Here is a 19,293-nt window from a genome sequence, read left to right on the forward strand (position 1 = left end):
ACTTTTGACGGTATTTTTGTTACGTATAAGCTCCAAAAACGTACAAATTTATTTAACACACTCTACTTAGGTGACACCACCACCATAGTTTCGACGACGGCCGCTTTCCAAGTGACCACCGATAATCTGGTTGGCAAGGAAAATCTAGGAGGCTATTGTACTACCCACGGAGGAAGGAAAGGTGGTACTACCAACGCCTCCTAGATCTCTCGTGCCTGCCAGATTATCGGCGGTCACTTGAAAAGCAAAGGAACTACGGTGGTGGCGCTACTCAAGTAGGAATGTCTTCAGATAAATTTTTACGTTTTTGAAGCTTTTATACAAAAAAAAATTAAAATAAAAAAGTTTCAAAAAGGTGTAAACGTAATTATAATTAACTCTATGTAAGTGATGCCGTCATTCAACAAACAACTTTTTAATACAAAGCATTCTCTGAAAGTAGTAAGAAACGCTAATATTGCCAATCTCAAAAACCAAGTACAAAGACCTTATTCCTACGTAGCCAGCGCCGCCATAAATGACCGTCGTTTCGCGCTCATCCGGCAGGCACAAGAAATCTAGGAGGGGAGGCGTTGGTACTACCCATCATTCTCATGGTCGCTGTTGAACCAAGGAGGTTATAACCTCCTTGTGTTGAACGATCGCAGCGCCAGAATTCCCTCTAGTTAGTTTTAGGAAACTCTATTCATAACTCCAGCATGAGCCAGCCTCAGGCTACAACGTGTGCTACAACGTGATTTCCCCGCAAAATAAGGAATCAGTTTATTTTGTGGTCTAGTCAACAGATAAAAGCGGGAGTGTTCACATGTTTTGTGGCGGGAGCTTATTCTGAAGTTCGGTCAAACTGGTAGGTGTGCTTTGGTGTTCTGTGGTCCGGTCCGCAGAATATGCACGGCAATCTTTATTTTTCACAGAGAGCGCGTAAAAAATAGAGGTGCCAGACAGTACCTTTGGTGCCGTACCTTCTCTTCGCGGACTTAGCTACAGCAGCGATTTCCATAGGAAGATGCTGAGCGACAGCGGTTTCGCCGGAGGCCGACGAAGTGGATGCTTAACCATCGAGGGAGATCTTGGTGAGTTCGCGGTACGTCGGGTGCTTCCATGCAAAGCGACGAAATTCATGTCACCACTGAACAAATGCTTAAAACAAAATTCCATGTCTGCTGGGTACTGTGACATCCTCGGTGCTATCAGCGCGAGTACAGTACTGGCGGTGCACCTGCGTAGAGACTGTGAAGTAATTTAGCGCACATTGTTTCGAGATGGGACAAGACGAAGGAGACGTACACTGGCGCCAGCTGCGCTAAATCTGCGCTAAGCCACTTCACATATGTCGTACCAACAAGGCCACCAGTCTGCCCTTGCAGATTTTGATGTGAGTGCATGTCAGTAGTTTTAAGGATTCGCATAGGTGCGTGCTCAATGGTGGGGAGGGGGACATGGCTGTGGCCGCTTCCCTAGTCACCTAAGACGGGGGAGGGGGGTGTAGATACTGCCACACACATTGAATAATAGGGGAAGGGGGTTAAAGTGAGTCTCATACATTGACCTAATTAGGAGGGAGACACTGCGGCGTACATCCTTCTCCCCTCCTGAAGGGGAAACATGCACACGCCTATGATGATTGGAATGCCGAGTCCTCAGATTGTCACCACCAGAAAAGCAGTCGATGAGGGTGGTGATGTGGGCTAGTTGGTGTGGTAGCATGATTGTATATGGCTGCACAGACAAAGGGCACGGAAAAGAAAAGGCACATTCAAGACAACACAGCGCTAACTTTCAACAGCAGTTTATTACTCGCAAATCCCACTAGTATATCTACTCCACAACGTCGTACGTCACATGGGCATAGCTCTCACAACCATAAATTGTAACCTATGCGCAGGCATCAACATAAGACAACACTGTATTACCTGCATCGTGCATTTTTTGAAAATTTCTTTTTCGTTCCTAGTGCATAGCAACAAAACCTTTACCGCAAATACATTCAGTCGAGTTCCTTATTTGTTAACATCACTGATGGATTGCTCACACAAGCGTCGCCAAGCGCTGAAATTCTGCCTGCCTTCATTATCAACCGCGACATCTCGCACCTACTTCTACTCATGATAACCGTTTCCTTAAGTTTAGGTGTGCGCTTACATCTATGGCAATGAAGGAAGAGAAGCCATCAGGAACAATACTACTTACCTTGTTATTGTGCTCATGCAAGCATCCATTATGCATCTACCGATCTGTCTGATATAGCACTTTCCACTATTAAGGGGAATCAGGTAGGCAACAAGCGTGATGCATTCAACAAATTGGTTTCTGTGATTTTTTTGACATATCTTCACTTTCATCTTGTCTGGTCTTGTGCTTCTGTATAGGCTCACCAATTTATTGGGTGCTGAAAAAACTACGTTTTTCCTCAGCACCCAAGACGGATAGGGTGAGCTCAAGAAGGAAAAACTTAGCTGTCATCTTATACATACATAAGTTGTCTCACTGGATAAAGATCATGGAAAAATGTGGCACAAACATAGTTTTGATTGTAATGTCTCATCTATAGTTTTGAGCTCCTGTTCATGCTGGATACGGTGTTTTAATCACATTTTAAACAATGCAACATTTTAGCACTGAAGTTTTTAATTCATCCAATGCCTAGTAGCTATCCAAAACACCACTCATGTTTTTTTTTCTTTGGGTTGCTGTGCTTTCAGCTTTGATGAAATGTTTAATATACATCACTGTGGGGTAAGTATGGTCGCTTCATCCGCATTGCATGCTTGGTAAAAACCACTGATTTTTTTTTTGTTTACCACAAAGAAAAAATTTCCATAAAAAGTGATGCATGACCCTAGACATCTGTTAAAAAACTAAATTTTGATGCTTCAAAAGCTGCTCCAAAACTCCCTTGTTACAGCTTCAAAGTTACTCCCAAACCCCATTATTCCTACTCCCAGAACTGCTCCAAAAGACTGGAGACTGCTTCTACCCTTGTCATGATGTCACATAACATATTACTGAATTCCATCACGTGTCGTCAGTTGGTCAAAGGTAGGCCAACCCTGGAGGCGCTATTAAACCACGTGAGGTGTAAAATGCTTCGAATGTTTCCAATCTCAGGGGCTGTACTTAAAACCACATTGGATGCAGCAAGTATTTGGAGGGGGGAGGGGGGAGGGTTAACCTATTTGACAAAAAAAAGTAAGAAGATGGTTTTCACCTTCGTGGTCTTGGTCAAATGTGTGTGAACTGTATGAGTTTTTTAATAAACAACCAGTTTGCACCATTTAATCTGTTTATCAAACAGCCAGTTTGTGCTGTTTAATCTGCTTAGACTGACGTTGGCAGTTTCCCCAATTCAGGAGTATGCAGGCTGCTGTTTAAGACTGGCTTATTAGTCTTCGTCAGTCCTCATTGCCGAAAAAAGAATGAGGAGCTTGAGATTGTTTGCTCTAAAGTCTTGCCATGGCAACCTAATTAAGGTGAAATGTTGCTGAAAATTGCTTGCAGTGGCTAATACAGGAATGGCACAAAAGAGATGTCTTTGTGGTCAAGTGGCCAATATGGATGCTGCAAGCCAGATGCCAGGCTGGAAAGTGCGCCGGGAGGTGTCCATACAGTGCAACTTGCTTCCTCCGCCTGCCCCTCCACTGATATGTACGTATCATATAACATATAATGCATACCATATTGCTATGTAATGTGTGTGTTGGGCTTGTGCAGTGTGCAAAGAATGATGCAATATATTGCAACACGAGACAAAGTAGCATATTGTGCTAATGATTCCAATGTGTGCAGTTAGAGTGCTTATGTAGGAAGTGTCAGTTCAGAGAGCCATCCTACAGTATGTCTTTGTTAACCTTCACAAACTCCATAGTAATTAAGCCTACGAGAGAGAGGTCGTTGCACAACTTTAACTTTGCAGTCCAAAACAACTATTTTGCCAGTTTCTGGTGCTAGAAAAAAAAACAAAAACTGTGCAAGAAAAGCCCTGGCAATGTATTTGTCCTGTTTCATATCATACCCAACTTCTTATTGATATCAATGATACAAAAGCTATTTGCATCTGTGGGGGGTCTCATTGAAGCTGGTGCTTCATCTACCAGCGCTTCTCGCTCCACATCCTTCCTTAGCAACATATCTTGACAAGCTGCCGATTGCTGTGGCAACAATATAGCTTTAACAAAGAAAAGACGTATGTGACACAGCCAGACAAGAAGTGGTTTTTTCTCAATTTTCATGGGTATGCATTCCGACATTTATTTTATTGCTTTGAGGAGCAGGCCGCTATTTTTCTTTGCTAATCAACCAGCAGTGATGCCAGGAAACGTCATAGCCTTGCTTTCATGCTTGTTCCCCATGACGACTTGGCCACCTTTCATAAGGGTGCCTTAAAGGGTTCGTGAAAAGGCTGCTCCTAAAACGACTATGCAGAATCACTGGCATCCACACGCACCTACTAGGTGACGTCAGTGTAAGTATAGTAGACCTGCACGGACGCTTCGCCTATATAAGAATGCCACACTTCACGGTACTTGCGAGTGTGCGCGATTGGGACACCCATCGGTATAGGTGTCTTTGCCATTCGCAATCCCCACTAACTTGAACTTTGCAGCTGACGTCATATTAAGCTGCATTTTTGTGCGCCGCAGACCACTTATGGCAAAGAAGCCGATGAGCGTCCCTTGCGCGGGCACGTTGATGTCATGGAGTTTCACGTTCCTCGATATGCAAAGCATCTATGCAGGTCTACTAAGGCTGATGTGATAGCGTGTGTAGCTGACGATCGTGCCACACTGTCATTGTAAAATGAGCTTGTCATAACTCCCTTTAAATCTGTCCAAGGCTAGTTTATGAAATGTACTGTGATCTTTTCTCATCCTTAATTCCTTTCCGCTTCCTATGAAAGGGTGCCTTAGGATGTTAAGTTCATGTTGTCTTGTGAATACAGACCTGAATGATTCATTACATCGTAACTCGCACGGGGGGGGGGGGGGGGGGGATAAAAGAAGCACGTCCATTTGTCACTGGGAACATTGTATCAGTCAAGAGTCCTCAGATCTTCAGAAGGTTTAAGCTGGAAAGTGTGCTGTGACATTGTGCGAGAAAAATGAAACATTGACTAAATTAAGTTTATTCTTCAGGATGTGGCACTTAATATACAGGAAAGATTCGCATGCTTCACGGTGAGAGAAAGCACAAAATTTAACCCCGAACACCTCCAGATAAAGGTTGACGGTTTACAGCCGTGTTTTGTGTTTTGTTTTTGGGCAGGGAATGGCAATAGACCACCCCAGGTTCAAGCCATTATCTACTGAGTGTTTGGCTACAGTTATATAGGACTATGATTACTTCTAAAATGTGGTGCTCAGATTTACCGGTTTCATTTTATTTCTGCTACAAATACTAGTATTTTATTTATATAACTCATTTCACGGTACATTGTGACAACCAGCCGTCTTTTTAATTGTTTGCTGATGCTCTAATTTACACTGATGCTTGTCTGTGAAATATATTTTATAATAAATAATATTTACGAGACGCTTCGTTGATGCTTTGAACTCCAATTGGTGTATGGCACATTTTGTATACGTTTCTTAAACACCAATAGCTGCTCCAAGCTAACATTTTTTCACTCCAAAAACACTTATGGCGGCTCTCAACCACTACTGTTCCTGCTCCATAGTATGCTCCAAAAAGTGAAAAGTCACTTGCGTCACTGTGCTGTTATTCTGTTCCCTGTGTTTCTGCACTGCAAATGCTGTGTCATGAACACGAAATCACACACACACACAAAAAACATGTTGAGAATCAACAGACAAGGAAGCCAAGGGTATTATAGGAGGCATTTTCTTGTAATTATGATGTAAGTGTCAAGATAGTGAAGAGGGCAAAAAGATAGCTTGCTGCTAGCAGGGACTGACCCTGCTGCCTTTGAATAACAAGCCCGATGCTCTACCAGTCAAGCTTCTGTGGGAATTATCCCCGGGGTCGAGGTGTATACTTATGAACCACAAAGTGGACGGAGGATGATCGTCGCTGTAGCCCGATTGGTGCAGCATTGGACAAGTTACTTAAAGGTCACGAGTTTGGTCCCTGCCAGTGGCAAGTTATTCTTTCATCCATTTTATTTCCTTCAGATTTGTATCGTAGTTACTACAAAATAACATCTTCCATACTTCCCTTGGCTTTTTCGTCTCTTAGTTCTCTTTAGTATTATGTCTAGCAAAGAAAAACAAGCCTTTAATATGGCCCTTTTTTCCTTTCAAGAAAAATTTGTGTGTTATACTTTGCATACATAGACCAGAACATTACATATTAGGTATCAGCCTCAGTGGTTTTGAATTAGCTAGTGTATATATTTTTATTAGCATTGTTTATCATGCATAATTGAATAGAACATTGCAAATTATACTTTTGCAGCTTGTAACCCTGGAAGTGCAACGCTATCGAGGACATCGAATCTGAACGACTCGCATCATTTTCTGTCGAGGGAGGCAGTGGACCAGCATAGTGGAATGAGTGAAACTTTCAAGAAAGTGAGCAGCAGCAGTGGGGCAACTGACAGTGCTGAGGAAGTGAGCAACAATAGTAGATCAACGGACAGAACTGAGATAGTGGGCAGCTATAGAGGAGCAACCGACAGTGTCGTGAAAGACAGCAACTCTAGTGGAGCAACGGACAGTGCCGAGAAAGTGAGCTACTATAGTGGGGCAACTAACAGGGTCGAAAAAGTGAGCAACCATAGTGAAGCAACTGACAATGTAGAGAAAGTGAACAGCAATAGTGGAGCAGTAAACTGTGCCAAGAAAGCAAGCAATGTCATTCAGCCTACAGCAAAAGGAAAGTGGCGATTTTGCCAGCTGTGTCCTTTCAAAACGAAATTGGAGTACGCATTCAAGACCCACGTGTTGGCTCACATAGGCAATGAATCCACCGAGTGCCCTATCTGTTTAGCGAAATTCACGAAGACACACGACATCTTTTGCCACATGCAACAAGTGCATTTAGTTGGAGAACTGTACAGGTGTGACCTGTGCCCATGTAAAACACTCTACAAGAACGTCATGGAAAAGCACAAGCGAGTTCATGCAACAAACAAGGTATATACATGTGACGTGTGCCCGTATGTCAGTGTTCATCGTTCTCGGATGAACAAGCACAAGCTCACACACACGGGTGCGAAGCCATTCATATGTGAAATGTGCCCTTTTGCCTGTGCCACACGGAGAACGCTGAGTAAACACATGCTAAGGATGCACCCTGAATCGTAGATTTCTCCAGGCACTTGCGTGTTTTACACTTGAGCTTTAAAGAAATCAGCATCGTGTGGCTCGATTCTACGAAAAACGGATCCTTTTGTTAGTACTGTGTACTGTACCTAGAATCTGATAAATTTGGAGAGCCTTTCAACAGATTAGTCCCTGAATTCAACTGTCTGGTTTGGACTGGTACACAAGCGATTTCGAAAGCTACCAAGCCAATAGTCTATCGAATCAACAGAACACCTTGCAACTCCATCGAAACCCAAGTGGCTATCGAGCAATGGAATCAAGAACAGTGGAAATGTGCTCTCTTGTTCACAGCCTCCTCAATTCAAGATTGAAAAACTGATTGAGTGCCCTGAAATTATGTTATGCGAATTTGACACATCCATAGACATTTCGTCATGGTTCGCACCTGAAATGGGTAGTTCGTAATAAAGTATTTTGGCCACTTAATATTTTTGAAGTTCGCATACTCTTGACAAAGACTACGAGCCTGTATGGTTGGGATTCTGTGGCAGCCACATCGATCGATGCAAATGCTGTCGCTGTTTAGCTAATAAGCAAAAGCTACGCATGCATGACAGCCACAACATATGGCTGCTCTACTACTAGTAAATCTGAAGAAGCACATCGCACGGGCACTTAGCGATACCCGTTTGTAGAGTTGCCTTTGCTCCGTCTGCCAATGTGCGATGCAAGTATGTTTGATGCCAATGTTTGAGGCAAGTATGTACAGTTTTCCCAGCAAGGGTAGAATCTTGTTAAAGAGAGTCACAAACTTTGTGTGTATTGTGTACTACTTTTCGCTGCACTTCATGGAATGCCTACTCATTACGATAGTTGAGATACACGTCGGCTGTAACGAGTTGCATCTGGTTGTTTGCTTCTGCAGATGTAGCGATGCAGTGCCAGCAAAGCACAAAGGTAGAGGCATTCAATGAGGTAAAGACACCCTCTCTTGCACGCCACCGAAGTGCGCCACCGCGTGTTTTATTGCGATAACACTTATACGGACACTCTTGGCTGGATTTCACCGCCAGCGGGGGTGTCGACGTCTGTGTCGATGTCATTCACCCTATATGTATATGCATTTATATATATGAAAACCCAACAAAGAAAAAAATCCCAGAAAAAGACTCCGGCGCGCGAAATTGAACGTGGGACTTCCGCGTCGTGAACTGAGCCACCCAGAGGTGCCTCCTTCAACATTCAAACGGCAAGCTATTTATATCTATCATTTACCGCTGTTGGCGAGCATCTCGGGGGTGGGGAACTTTCCGTTCTTCAGCATTATCAGCAGGATAGCGCAGTGAGCATGCGACCGCTCTCATCTCTCACACGTACTTTTGCCCGCGTAAAGAATAAGAGGGTGTCTTACAGTGGGGAGAATCGTACATCCTGGTTAGCCTTTGAGTTTCGTCGGAACGATTCTACTGTAGTCACTGGGCGCACAAAGGCCACTGTAATCGCACAGTCGCCGTTTGCGAAAAGGGCACGCTTTTCAGACACAGCGAAGTAACAACTGAGACGCTTATTTGTGTTAATCTGTACCTGTGAGTACGTTTTGTGCGTCCTTTGTGCATGAGAAACGTGGGGCACGTTTCGATCTGCTTGCCATTCTGCGCGTGACCTTCCAATTTGTTGCTATCGCGTTCATTGCTTCATCTTTGCGGCAAAGCTGTGACTTTTTTCAAATGGTTCCAGCAACTTTGAGGTAGTCATTGTGATTACTTTTTGGTTATTTCTATGAATTATATTATTTCAGACCTTGTTCATTAATTGTAACCGTGTTTTGAGCATCAGTAGCCTTGTCTGTAGTGAGCACTTTTCTGTGAGCGGGATTACGGCATATGAGATGCATATATTCTTGACAAGGCGAGCTTACGAAGTGCTCAGCATTCAAAATAATTTTTGAGCGGATTTTCAACTTTTGGTAACATGACCTCAAGGTAGCCCAGTGTTGCACAGTTATTGCGAGTAGCACTTGAAATACTGAGTGCCTGTTCAAAACTAATGCGTAGCAGTGTCACAACTCTGTCGAGTAGATATAAGTATATCAATGGCTGTCGAATGGATGGCCTTTCAAGAGTGCTCATGTGATGCATTTATAATCCGTTTGTCTCTTTACCGAGTTCTGTGTTGATACATCAAAAGCCAGCTCTACTCTATTATTTGATTTTTTTGGTAGAACTTTAGACCGCATATGCATCGTGTGAATGTGTGTTTGAACATTGACTTGAGTGCCCATGGCTGTGCAAAATCGTCTTTTCTTTTTTTGCAAATATCCACAACCAAATGTCTGTTGGCTGTTCACTACTGTAGAATACAAGAAAAGTGGCAGAAATTTGAGCGAATTTCAATTGAAGGTAAAATGCATTTTTAACAATGTTGTTGATTTTATGTGCTGTGGTGCATAATTTCGACAAACTGCATACTACGAGAAAATCATGTAAAAAATTCAGGTGTTGAGAAGTGTGAAGATTAGTTGCCCGCATACATTTCAATGCAGCACTGATCCGACAGTTCTGGATGATGGTATACTCATTTCAACATCGTATAGCATGCCTAAAAACAAAATACAAGCTAGTTAGTGCTAACTGTACCTTGTTATTTCGCTGTTTCTACTTTCAGTGTGTGTACAGTTAAACCTGGATATAACGAAAATGATAAATTCCAGGAAAAATTAGTTATGAAAAGGTTTTCGTTATAACCAGGCTCGGTTAGGAAATTCGAAAAATAAACGCGCAAATTAAACAAAAGGGGGACTGAAGGCAGAGCTAACCCCAGACACCCATTTTACAGCACAAAAACTGCGTTATTATTGTGATAGCAATAATATGGACCCTCTCGGCAGGTTCTTGCTGCCGCTGCCATGTCACGCAACGAGTCCAAATTCACAACATGCCCCCGCGCATTGTAACTTTCACAAGTGGGTAAAAGTGCGTGAGCGCTGCTGAAGCGGAGATCACACGAGTCGGCACATCCCTATCGCCTGGAAAGTGCATAACATCTCCCACATGATAGAACTGCCATTGAATGCTCAAACAGAAAGTAAACCACCTGTCTTTTACGAGCATGAAAAACCGTGGGGGGGGGGGGGGCACCGCTCAAGTAGCAATAATAAACTTGGATTTTAAGGGCCGTCGCGATCGCTCGCGCTTGCTATCTCGGCGAGTATCGGTGCGGTTTCAACGCGAAGGGGCTGGGTGAAAAGAGCAAGCGCAATCGTTTCGGTCAAAGTCGAAGGTGCGCGATTCTCCCCACCGAAGGACAAGCGCGCGCGCACAAGCGTCTAACCCCCCTCTCCCCCTTCCTCATTCGCGGGGCGAAGTACGCGTGGGAGATAAGCGCCCGTCGGCACATCGTGACGAGCTGAGCGCGGGCGGTTTTTAAAATGCGACATTTCTTGGCGAACTTCCGTGACTTTGAGCGTATCTATCTATCTATCTATCTATCTATCTATCTATCTATCTATCTATCTATCTATCTATCTATCTATCTATCTATCTATCTATCTATCTATCTATCTATCTGTCTATTTATCTATATCTCTATCTATCTATCTATCTATCTATCTATCTATCTATCTATCTATCTATCTATCTATCTATCTATCTATCTATCTATCTATCTATCTATCTATCTATCTATCTATCTATCTATCTATCTATCTATCTATATATCTATCTAGCCGGCTACGGCATTTAGCTCTCCTGGCCGTTTCGATAATGGTATCGATACTAAACTTGCCATGGCATGACATGACTGTATTAAAACATAAAGACTAGACATAACATGAAAATCATGGCACTTATGAATGTCATGGTTTACATTTCATGGTCCTGCAGCTCTTGCGGTGGTTTCGTTCACATGGCATGTTGAAAAACTGGTATCGTATGGAATGATTGCATGGCGAGCACAAGCGACAGACCTTAACATGAAAATTATTACATGCGTGTCATGTAACAACATGCCATGCTCATGATGCGATGATGCGGCCGCTTCACCAGTGTCACATATACCAAATTTGGTATTACAGTACGTGAATGGATGACAAAGGTATGTGACTGATGCAAATATGACAATCATGAGCTGCGTGTCATGTAACAACATGACTAAAAGCCACGCTCATGATACGCTTGGGGCCGTTACGCTAGCCTCACTTATACCAAAATTCGTATTATGGGACGTAGCCCCGCCGCGATGGTCTAGTGGCTAAGGTACTCGGCTGCTGACCCGCAGGACGCGGGCTCGAATCCCGGCTGCGGCGGCTGCATTTCCGATGGAGGCGGAAATGTTGTAGGCCCGTGTGCTCAGATTTGGGTGCACGTTAAAGAACCCCAGGTGGTCGAAATTTCCGGAGCCCTCCACTACGGCGTCTCTCATAATCATATGGTGGTTTCGGGACGTTAGACCCCAAATATCAATCAATGGTATTATGGGACGTGAATGGATGACGAAGGTATGATACTGGTGCAAGGATGATAAACATGAGATGCGTGTCATGTAACAACATGACAACATGCTGCGCTCATGATGCACTCGCGGCTGTTACCCTAGGATCACATGTACCAAACTCGGTATTACGTTACGCGAACGGACGACATAGGTAAATGACACATCCAAACATATAATCACGACATGCGTGTCATGTAACAACATGAGTACGTTCCACACTGATGATGCGCTCGCGGCCGTTTTGCTAGCTTCACATATGCCAAATTTGGCATTACGTGACGCCAATTGATGACGAAGGTATGTGACTGATGCAAACATGATAATCATGAGATGCGTGTCATGTGAGAACATGACTACATGCCACAGTAAAGGCGTGACGCGGTGCGCGTGCTCACCAGCGTTCGTTTCGTCGCGTCACGCTGGCGTTGCCGCGCCTGGCGCCGGTCCTGCAGTATACTCGCAGGCGCGCGCCGCGCTGCGTTGCTTTGACGCATGCGTGTTCCAGCGCACCCGGCGTCCCTCCGTCATAAAAACAGAGAGACGCAGTGTTATCTGGATAACGCGTCGGCGCGAAATGCAGCATGTCACATTTCATGCCAGTTGCCGTCGTGCCGCGCCGACGGATGCTGGTCACGCCTCGCGTCAGACTATAGAGTCCTTGCATTTTGCAATGTAGCGTGCGCGTGCGCCAACGCTACATTGGAGTATATTGGGCCCTTCAAGATGCGCTCGCGGCCGTTTTGCTAGCTTCTCATATGCCAAATTTGTTGTTACGTGACGTCACTGGATGACGAAAGATATGACTGGTGCAAACATGATAATCCTGACATGCGTGTCATGTAAGAACGTCACAACATACCACGCTCATAGCGTGCTCGCGGCCGTTTCGCTAGCTCCACATATATAAGTTTGGTATCACGTTACGCAAATAGATGACGAAAGTAAACGACACATCCAAACATGATAATCATGACATGGAAGCCATGTACGACATCATTTACCTCCACCTCGTAACTTCGCTAATGTTAAATTGACATACCGAGCTTTCTCATTCGTGCTTCGCATGTCATCGATTTCCACTGTACGTGGGACCTGCCAATTCTTTCATGACGATGGTATTTCTTGAAGACCTTCAATAGAAAAATTTTGGTCTGTCTGTGCGTCTGTACATTTGTCTGTTTATTCGCCCTAAGGATACCTCAAACGGCACCAAACCGCCAACCCCATCCGGAGCGCCCACCAATGTAGCTCAAGGTTTAGCGTTCACAGCTGTGCGATTGTCAATTAAAAAGCAATATATTGTGCATATCTGAGGCGCCACAACAATGCTTCGATGTTTTGTATGTCTGCCTTTATACTAGAAGAGGCACACACAAGTAACTTTAAGGAATATAGCGTTTATCTCGCTGCGCTGACAGTGCAATGCGATGCTCAGAACGGTGTTTCCAACGCTTCGCTACGACTTCACGGTGGTGGCATCTGCCCGTCGCTCTGCGTTCTACACCTTATCACCTCCGAGACTGGCGCGCATCTTTCTCCGCGGGCTGCACGCCTTCGTTTTCGAAGATAACTGTCAGATGGCGCTTGTGTCTAACGTGCCTCGATGCGCTCGTTCGCCTCCGCGACACGCTCGAGGCACTCTAACACAGCGCCTCCAGAATACCATTCACCCATTTTCTTGTTCAGAACAATAAATAAACGTTTTGTTCACTCTCTCCAGGCGCAAGACTGTCGTCTTTCGACGACATTTGTGGTGTAACATCAGATTTGGAACAATTTTTTTGTTTCTTGACTTTCCATATATATATGCACGTATACTATACGGTGAATGAAGGCAGCGGCGGCAAAGACCCTGCTGGAACTACCCATATGCATAATTGCTGGAGAGGCGCTGTGGTCGCTGTTGAGAGCGGACGCACCTCATTTCATCTCCGCAGTTTTCGAGAGAATCCGCAGAAGTTTCAGTGCCTTCATCAAAGTTTGGCTACCATCGACTCTCGAGCGACCACGTCGACTCGGGGACACCAAGTTTCAAGGTGAGCGTGCATTTTTTTTGGACATTTACGGCCATATTTACATCGGCAACGCGTGTGAAGCGTTCTAGGCCTACTGGCGTTCCGACCGAGTTAGGCCGCGTCCACTGCTTGCGGACGCTATGCGGTGGGCCCCACAGAAAAGATCCAATCATGGAGGTGGACGAAACAGCGTCCGACGGCACTCCGGGTGGGCACGACGATATAGATAATGCCACAAACCTGCATGAAGCTGAGGCGGATGCCGACGGCTCGATTGAAGTTACGCGACCAAAGAAACACCGCGAAGCTCGCCGCGACGACGAATCATCCCTGCAGCGCGAGACCGAAATTCGCGGCCGCAAAAGAGCTCATTGTGAAGAAAATCCTAAGTATGAGTAAAATGCCGGGGCTGCCGAAAGAAGACATCAAGGTGATCATGAGGCCACGGAATGGCCTGAACTCCGCATGGCGGCTGGGGTGGCATTGGGCGAAACGATCAGAAGAACAGCCGGCTTAAATGCGGACGAAACAATCACGATTTGCCCCAACTACACTTAAAACATCCTGGTTGCCAGCACGCCCGACGAGAAGACGGCAGGCAAGTTAGCAAGGATCCGCTCAATTAGAGTGAGGGACAAGGAACACGAGGTCAGTGTGTATGTCTCTGCGCCAGAAGAAGTAATCACGGGCATAATAAGGGACGTTCCGCTCAGTTATACGCAAGATCAGCTCTCCGGGCACTTATCACTACGAGGAACCCCAATCTCGCCTACGCGAAGAGACACGGAAACACCGTTACAGTAATTCTCCTCTACAAAGGAAACAGAGTCCCGACGTGGATGTACTTTACCAGCATAATGATAAGAGTCGCACTCTATCGGAAGCAACTCGATTTCTGTCGAGATTGCGGAAGACTCGGTCAAAGAGCCGATGTGTGCCCGAGACCGGAAGTCTCTCCGATTTGCGGCACGAAAAACCCAATTACCGCGCACAAGTGCTCGCCAAGGTGCAAAATCTGCGGGGAAGACCACCCTAAAGCCGATCGCACATGTAAAGCAATGCACAAGGTTCCGTACGTGGTCAAGGCGAGGAGATGGCTCGCGAAAAGCAGGGATGACCGGGAGTATGGGAAAAAGGGCGCACTGACTCCTGAAGATGGCGCGGGGGACCAGTACCCGGCCCTCTCGCAGCGTGACTCATCGGAACGTCACCCAAGGAGAGGTCGTTTGAGATAAAGGTCCGGCTCCCGACAAGACAACACAACAGAGCCCTTGACACCCACTCCTCCTCACCGGTGGTAAAAAAGAGGTCTCGCAGTAGAAGCAAAAGCCGAAGCCGTAGCCGTACTGCATGAAACTCAAGTAGTGAGCCCAGTTTCTCGTCAGGCAACGGGCAGCCTCCACCTGGCGGAAATCCGAAGGGATAATGCAAGGTCACTTGGTCGCACCTGGCAGCTCAAGAAAGCAGGAGTCCGGAAGGGAGCTCAATCCCCGAAGACCTAGGGAATACCTTGAACTCGCCAATAGGGATGCGATTAGAGAAGTTAGACAAAGGGAACAGGGAACTAAGGGACGAACTGAGCAGGGCGAGACAACAAAACTAGAAATCGGCGAAGAAGATCGACGAGTTGCAAAAAACGCTAAACGAAATCCTCAAGCGCATGACGCGGCACGTCGGAGGAGCCCCCACCCAGCGTGTGCCCATGCACACCAGGGCGGCGGCGGAAGAGGAGATTGACATGGTCGACGTAGACGGATTGACAGTTGGGTCCAAACGCAAAAATCGGAGTGGCGCGCAAGCGGATGACACACAGAACACGTAAGAATCGAAGATACCGAGATCAAATGCCAAGAAAGTAGACGTGCTCGAGCAAATGATCGATAAGTTGACGGATAAGACTGAACGCATGTTTGAAATGCTTCTCACGAGGCTAAACGAGTCCGACGCCAAACGGAATGCGCAACACGCAACCGTAAAAACTCAACTTCTGGCTATGAACCTGTGAATAGAAAAACTAGAACGAAGAAAGGAGCAACTGCAGCCTTCAGAAAGAGCGAGTCGATGCCCCGCCTCCCGTCACTCGCATTCCGACAATCGTCAACAGAAGCAATAAAGTCAATGTCACCCGCCCTGGAGCGAAAGGGATGCACGGTCAGTCGAGCTCCTCCAACACCCTCGCATGACCATGGCTACGCCTCGCGGGCACAGCGGCAGACTCATCGTCTGGCAATGGAACTGCAGAGGCTTCAAAAAGGAAAAAAGCTGCGTTGATGCAGTACATGAAAACGCTTTCTAAAAAGGAGCTTCCAGATGTGATTGCCTTACAAGAGTCTTATGATCACGCCAAGCTTCCGGGGTGCGTCACGCACTGTCAGTTTTCCGAGAGCACGGGGCGGAGCATCACGATGTGCATCCTTGTAAGAAGGGTAATAGTGTTTGTTGAACACGAGCTGGACGTGGCGAGTGACGTCGAAAACGCTCTAATAGTAATCATACCAAGCAAGGGCATAACAGCTAAGTTGTTCGTTCTCAACGTTTACAGCACCCCCTCGAAGAAAGGTCTCACTCACAACTTTGACTGCCTCTTCCGCGAAGCGATGGCGAAAGCTGCCTCCAAACCTTTGTTGATTTGCGGAGACTTTAACGCCCTGCACACGCACTGGGGATACGGCAGTGCCTCGCCTAAGGGTAGGAGGCTGGCCGAACTAGTGGACAACCTCGGCCTCACCTTGCTAAACGAGCCAATGTCGCACACCAGAATCGGGCAGGATCTGTGCCGCGACACGACCCCTGACCTCTCGATGTGCGTTAACACGGACGTGGTGAGCTGGAAAAGTACGTTTGAATACCTAGGAAGCGATCATCGAATCCTCAGCTTGGTCGTTGGCAGGAAGAAGAACAAAGCGTAATTCGCAAAGTCAGGATCGTCGATTGGGACAAATTTCGCAAAAACAGACAATGAGAAGGAAGACCCCATCAAAAATATTGGGTCATGGTGCAAGAAAATCCTATCAGACGTGGAGAAGGCCACTAAAGAAATCGAATGGGCGTACTGGTGGGAAGAGGAAGGCCCGGGTGACGGGAGAACTGAAGCCCCAGACCCAACCAGAGTGGACAGCCATCTGGCGCACCTCCTCCTGGCCAAAAAATTGATGCAGCACAGAGTAAGCAAACAGAAGTTTAATAAAAAGCTACGAAAAAAAATCGCCGAAGTCAACCCCGAAATCGAGACTCGCTGTTCCCGCTTATGCGAGCAGGAATCGGAAGAGCTTTGCAATACCATGGACGGAAATATGAGCGCGGCACGCACCTGGAAGATCCTGAAGCACCTGCTAGACCCCACCAGTACCAGGACGACAGTTCAGACAGAGATGGCCAAGTTGCGGCACAAATACAAGGGCGATCTGGAGGCCCTCATGGATGAGATCGTGCGGACGCACCTCACTCGCACCGAAGGCCTAGATAACGCCGAGTATACTGGCGCACCTAACGAAGAGCTCGACGCGGACTTCTCTGTGCAAGAAATCAGGGTGGTTCTTCAGCCAGTCAAAATGAAGTCAGCACCCGGCCCGGACAAAATAACCAACAAGATCCTCAGAAACCTAGACGACAACGCCATAGTGAACCTATGCGAGTATGTCAACGAGTGCCGGAGGACAGGTCGGGTTCCGCGCAAATGGGAAATCGCGGACGTGGTGCTTATACCCAAACCGGGCAAGCAACCAGTAGTCAAGAATATGAGGCCGATCTCTCTGACGTCGTGCGTCGGCAAGGTGATAGAGAACGCCTACCTCAATAGGGTGGTGACGCTCCTCGAAAGGCGAAACGCGTTTGGCACCCACATTATCGGGTTCCGGAAAGGACTCTCCACCACAGTACTCAATGCTGCAGATTAGAGAACAAGTCGTTGATGCACCGAGCACGCACCTTCGCGCCATACTCGGAATCGATCTCAAAAGTGCTTTCGACACTGTGAGGCACACGGCCATACTGGAGATCAGTCAGCTAAACCTAGGGGAGAGATTCCACCGATATGTCGGCAGCTTCCTCGACGGACGAGAAGCGCGAATCAAGATCGACGGGTTACCACCAAAAACGGTCGAGATGGGAGGTGCCGGAACACCGCAAGGCTCCGTGCTCTCCCCAATGCTGTTCAACCTCGTTATGACTGGCCTTCCGGAGCGGCTGAACGCGATCAAAGGCATCAACCATACAATCTACGCGGACGACATTACGATATGGACGACAGAGAGCATGAGTTCTGGGAGCGTGCAAGATAGGCTGCAGCGAGCAGTAAGGGAAGTTGAGAAGCACCTCGAAGGCACGGGGCTCGTATGCGCTCCAAACAAGTAGGAGATCCTGCTCCAGAGACCTCGTAAACCAGGACGTCCCCCGAGGGACGTGGCCGACATCCGTAAGACGGGTGTGTGTGTCACGACAAAAGAAGGAGTCCGCATACCCACGGTTTCCAAGATACGGGTCCTTGGCCTCTGGCTGGAAGAAAACGGTGCCAATTCTGAGCTGGTCAGCTGGCTGAAGAAGAAAGTGGCAGCCGCCACGAACCTGATACGAAGAATCACGAATAAGAGAAAAGGAATGAAAGAGCACAATAAAGTGAGACTAATACAGGCGTATGCCTTCAGCCACATCACGTACGTTGCTGCTTAAGTCAATTGAAGTACAAGGCAAAGCACAAAGCTGGACACTATCATCCGCAGGGCTTACAAAACTGCACTAGGTGTACCTAACTACACTGCCGACTGCAGGCTCTTTGAGCTGGGCGTGCACATCACGATCGCCGAAATCATCGAGGCTCAGAGGATTGCGCATCTCGAAAGACTGTCGGGCACCAAGACCAGAAGAACCATCCTCGACTCCCTCGATATTCGTTACCACGGGATGCGGGGACTGAAGGACGCCCTATTGCCAGTGGTCAAGAATGCTCTACTCACAGAGAATATGCCCAGAAACATGCGCCCAGTGCACGATGCCGAAAGGCGCAGATGCAGAGCGGAGACGATCATCAAAGAGCACGGCAGCCGAGAGGGTGTTCTTTTTACCCCCGGCCCGACCGAGGACAACAGCAGAACGAACGAGAGCAACAACAACGCCAATCGACACTTGCCGTCTCCAAGGCGGTGGTCGACACGAGGGAACGAACTCTGGTGTCGGGATCTGCGAGGCTTCCATCGTCTGAGGCGGCAGAAGAAATGGCCATAGCCCTCGCAATAATCCATAGGGGGAACGAGGACACTCTTATCGTGAGTGACGCCAAGACGGCGGTCCAAAACTTTACAAAGAGATGGGTCTCTGTCAAGGCGGCGCACACGCTAAACGCCATAGCCGAAGATTTCAAGTCTGGTGCGATTGCTGCCAAGTCTCTCAAGTGGTTCCCCGCGCACGTAGGAGAGCTTGACAGCGAAGAGCGAGCGACACGGACACAGACACGGTTACTGCGGAAACTATTCGGTAAAGCTCCCTCAATGTGCAGCGCGGCCCCACATATGTGACGCAAACTAAAAGCGTGGCACTGTCAACGCACAAAAGTAGTTTTTTATTATTTT

The 19,293-nt window shown here is 46.9% G+C and overlaps 2 protein-coding genes across 3 annotated transcripts; both read left to right on the forward strand.

Annotated features, from left to right (window-relative positions):
• The first annotated feature begins 763 nt into the window (after positions 1 to 763).
• Positions 764 to 7,709, forward strand: LOC119163200 (uncharacterized). Of its 2 annotated transcripts, XM_075873901.1 has the most exons (4): positions 764 to 847; positions 915 to 1,073; positions 3,499 to 3,645; positions 6,412 to 7,709. In XM_075873901.1, the coding sequence occupies exons 2-4, from the start codon at positions 1,007 to 1,009 to the stop codon at positions 7,260 to 7,262; spliced, it is 1,065 nt and encodes a 354-aa protein (XP_075730016.1). In that variant the 5' UTR covers positions 764 to 847; positions 915 to 1,006; the 3' UTR covers positions 7,263 to 7,709. The 2 variants fall into 2 exon arrangements, with proteins under 2 accessions (XP_075730016.1, XP_075730017.1); XM_075873902.1 differs by having other exon boundaries at positions 789 to 1,084.
• Positions 7,710 to 15,389: 7,680 nt separating this feature from the next.
• On the forward strand, positions 15,390 to 17,625 carry LOC142772299 (uncharacterized). Its single transcript, XM_075874501.1, has 4 exons — positions 15,390 to 15,547; positions 16,272 to 16,564; positions 16,685 to 16,893; positions 16,987 to 17,625. The coding sequence occupies exons 1-4, from the start codon at positions 15,390 to 15,392 to the stop codon at positions 17,623 to 17,625; spliced, it is 1,299 nt and encodes a 432-aa protein (XP_075730616.1).
• The last annotated feature ends 1,668 nt before the right edge of the window (positions 17,626 to 19,293 follow it).

The sequence above is a fragment of the Rhipicephalus microplus genome, chromosome 9 (genome assembly GCF_043290135.1).
Source record: "Rhipicephalus microplus isolate Deutch F79 chromosome 9, USDA_Rmic, whole genome shotgun sequence".
Lineage (NCBI taxonomy): Eukaryota > Metazoa > Arthropoda > Arachnida > Ixodida > Ixodidae > Rhipicephalus > Rhipicephalus microplus.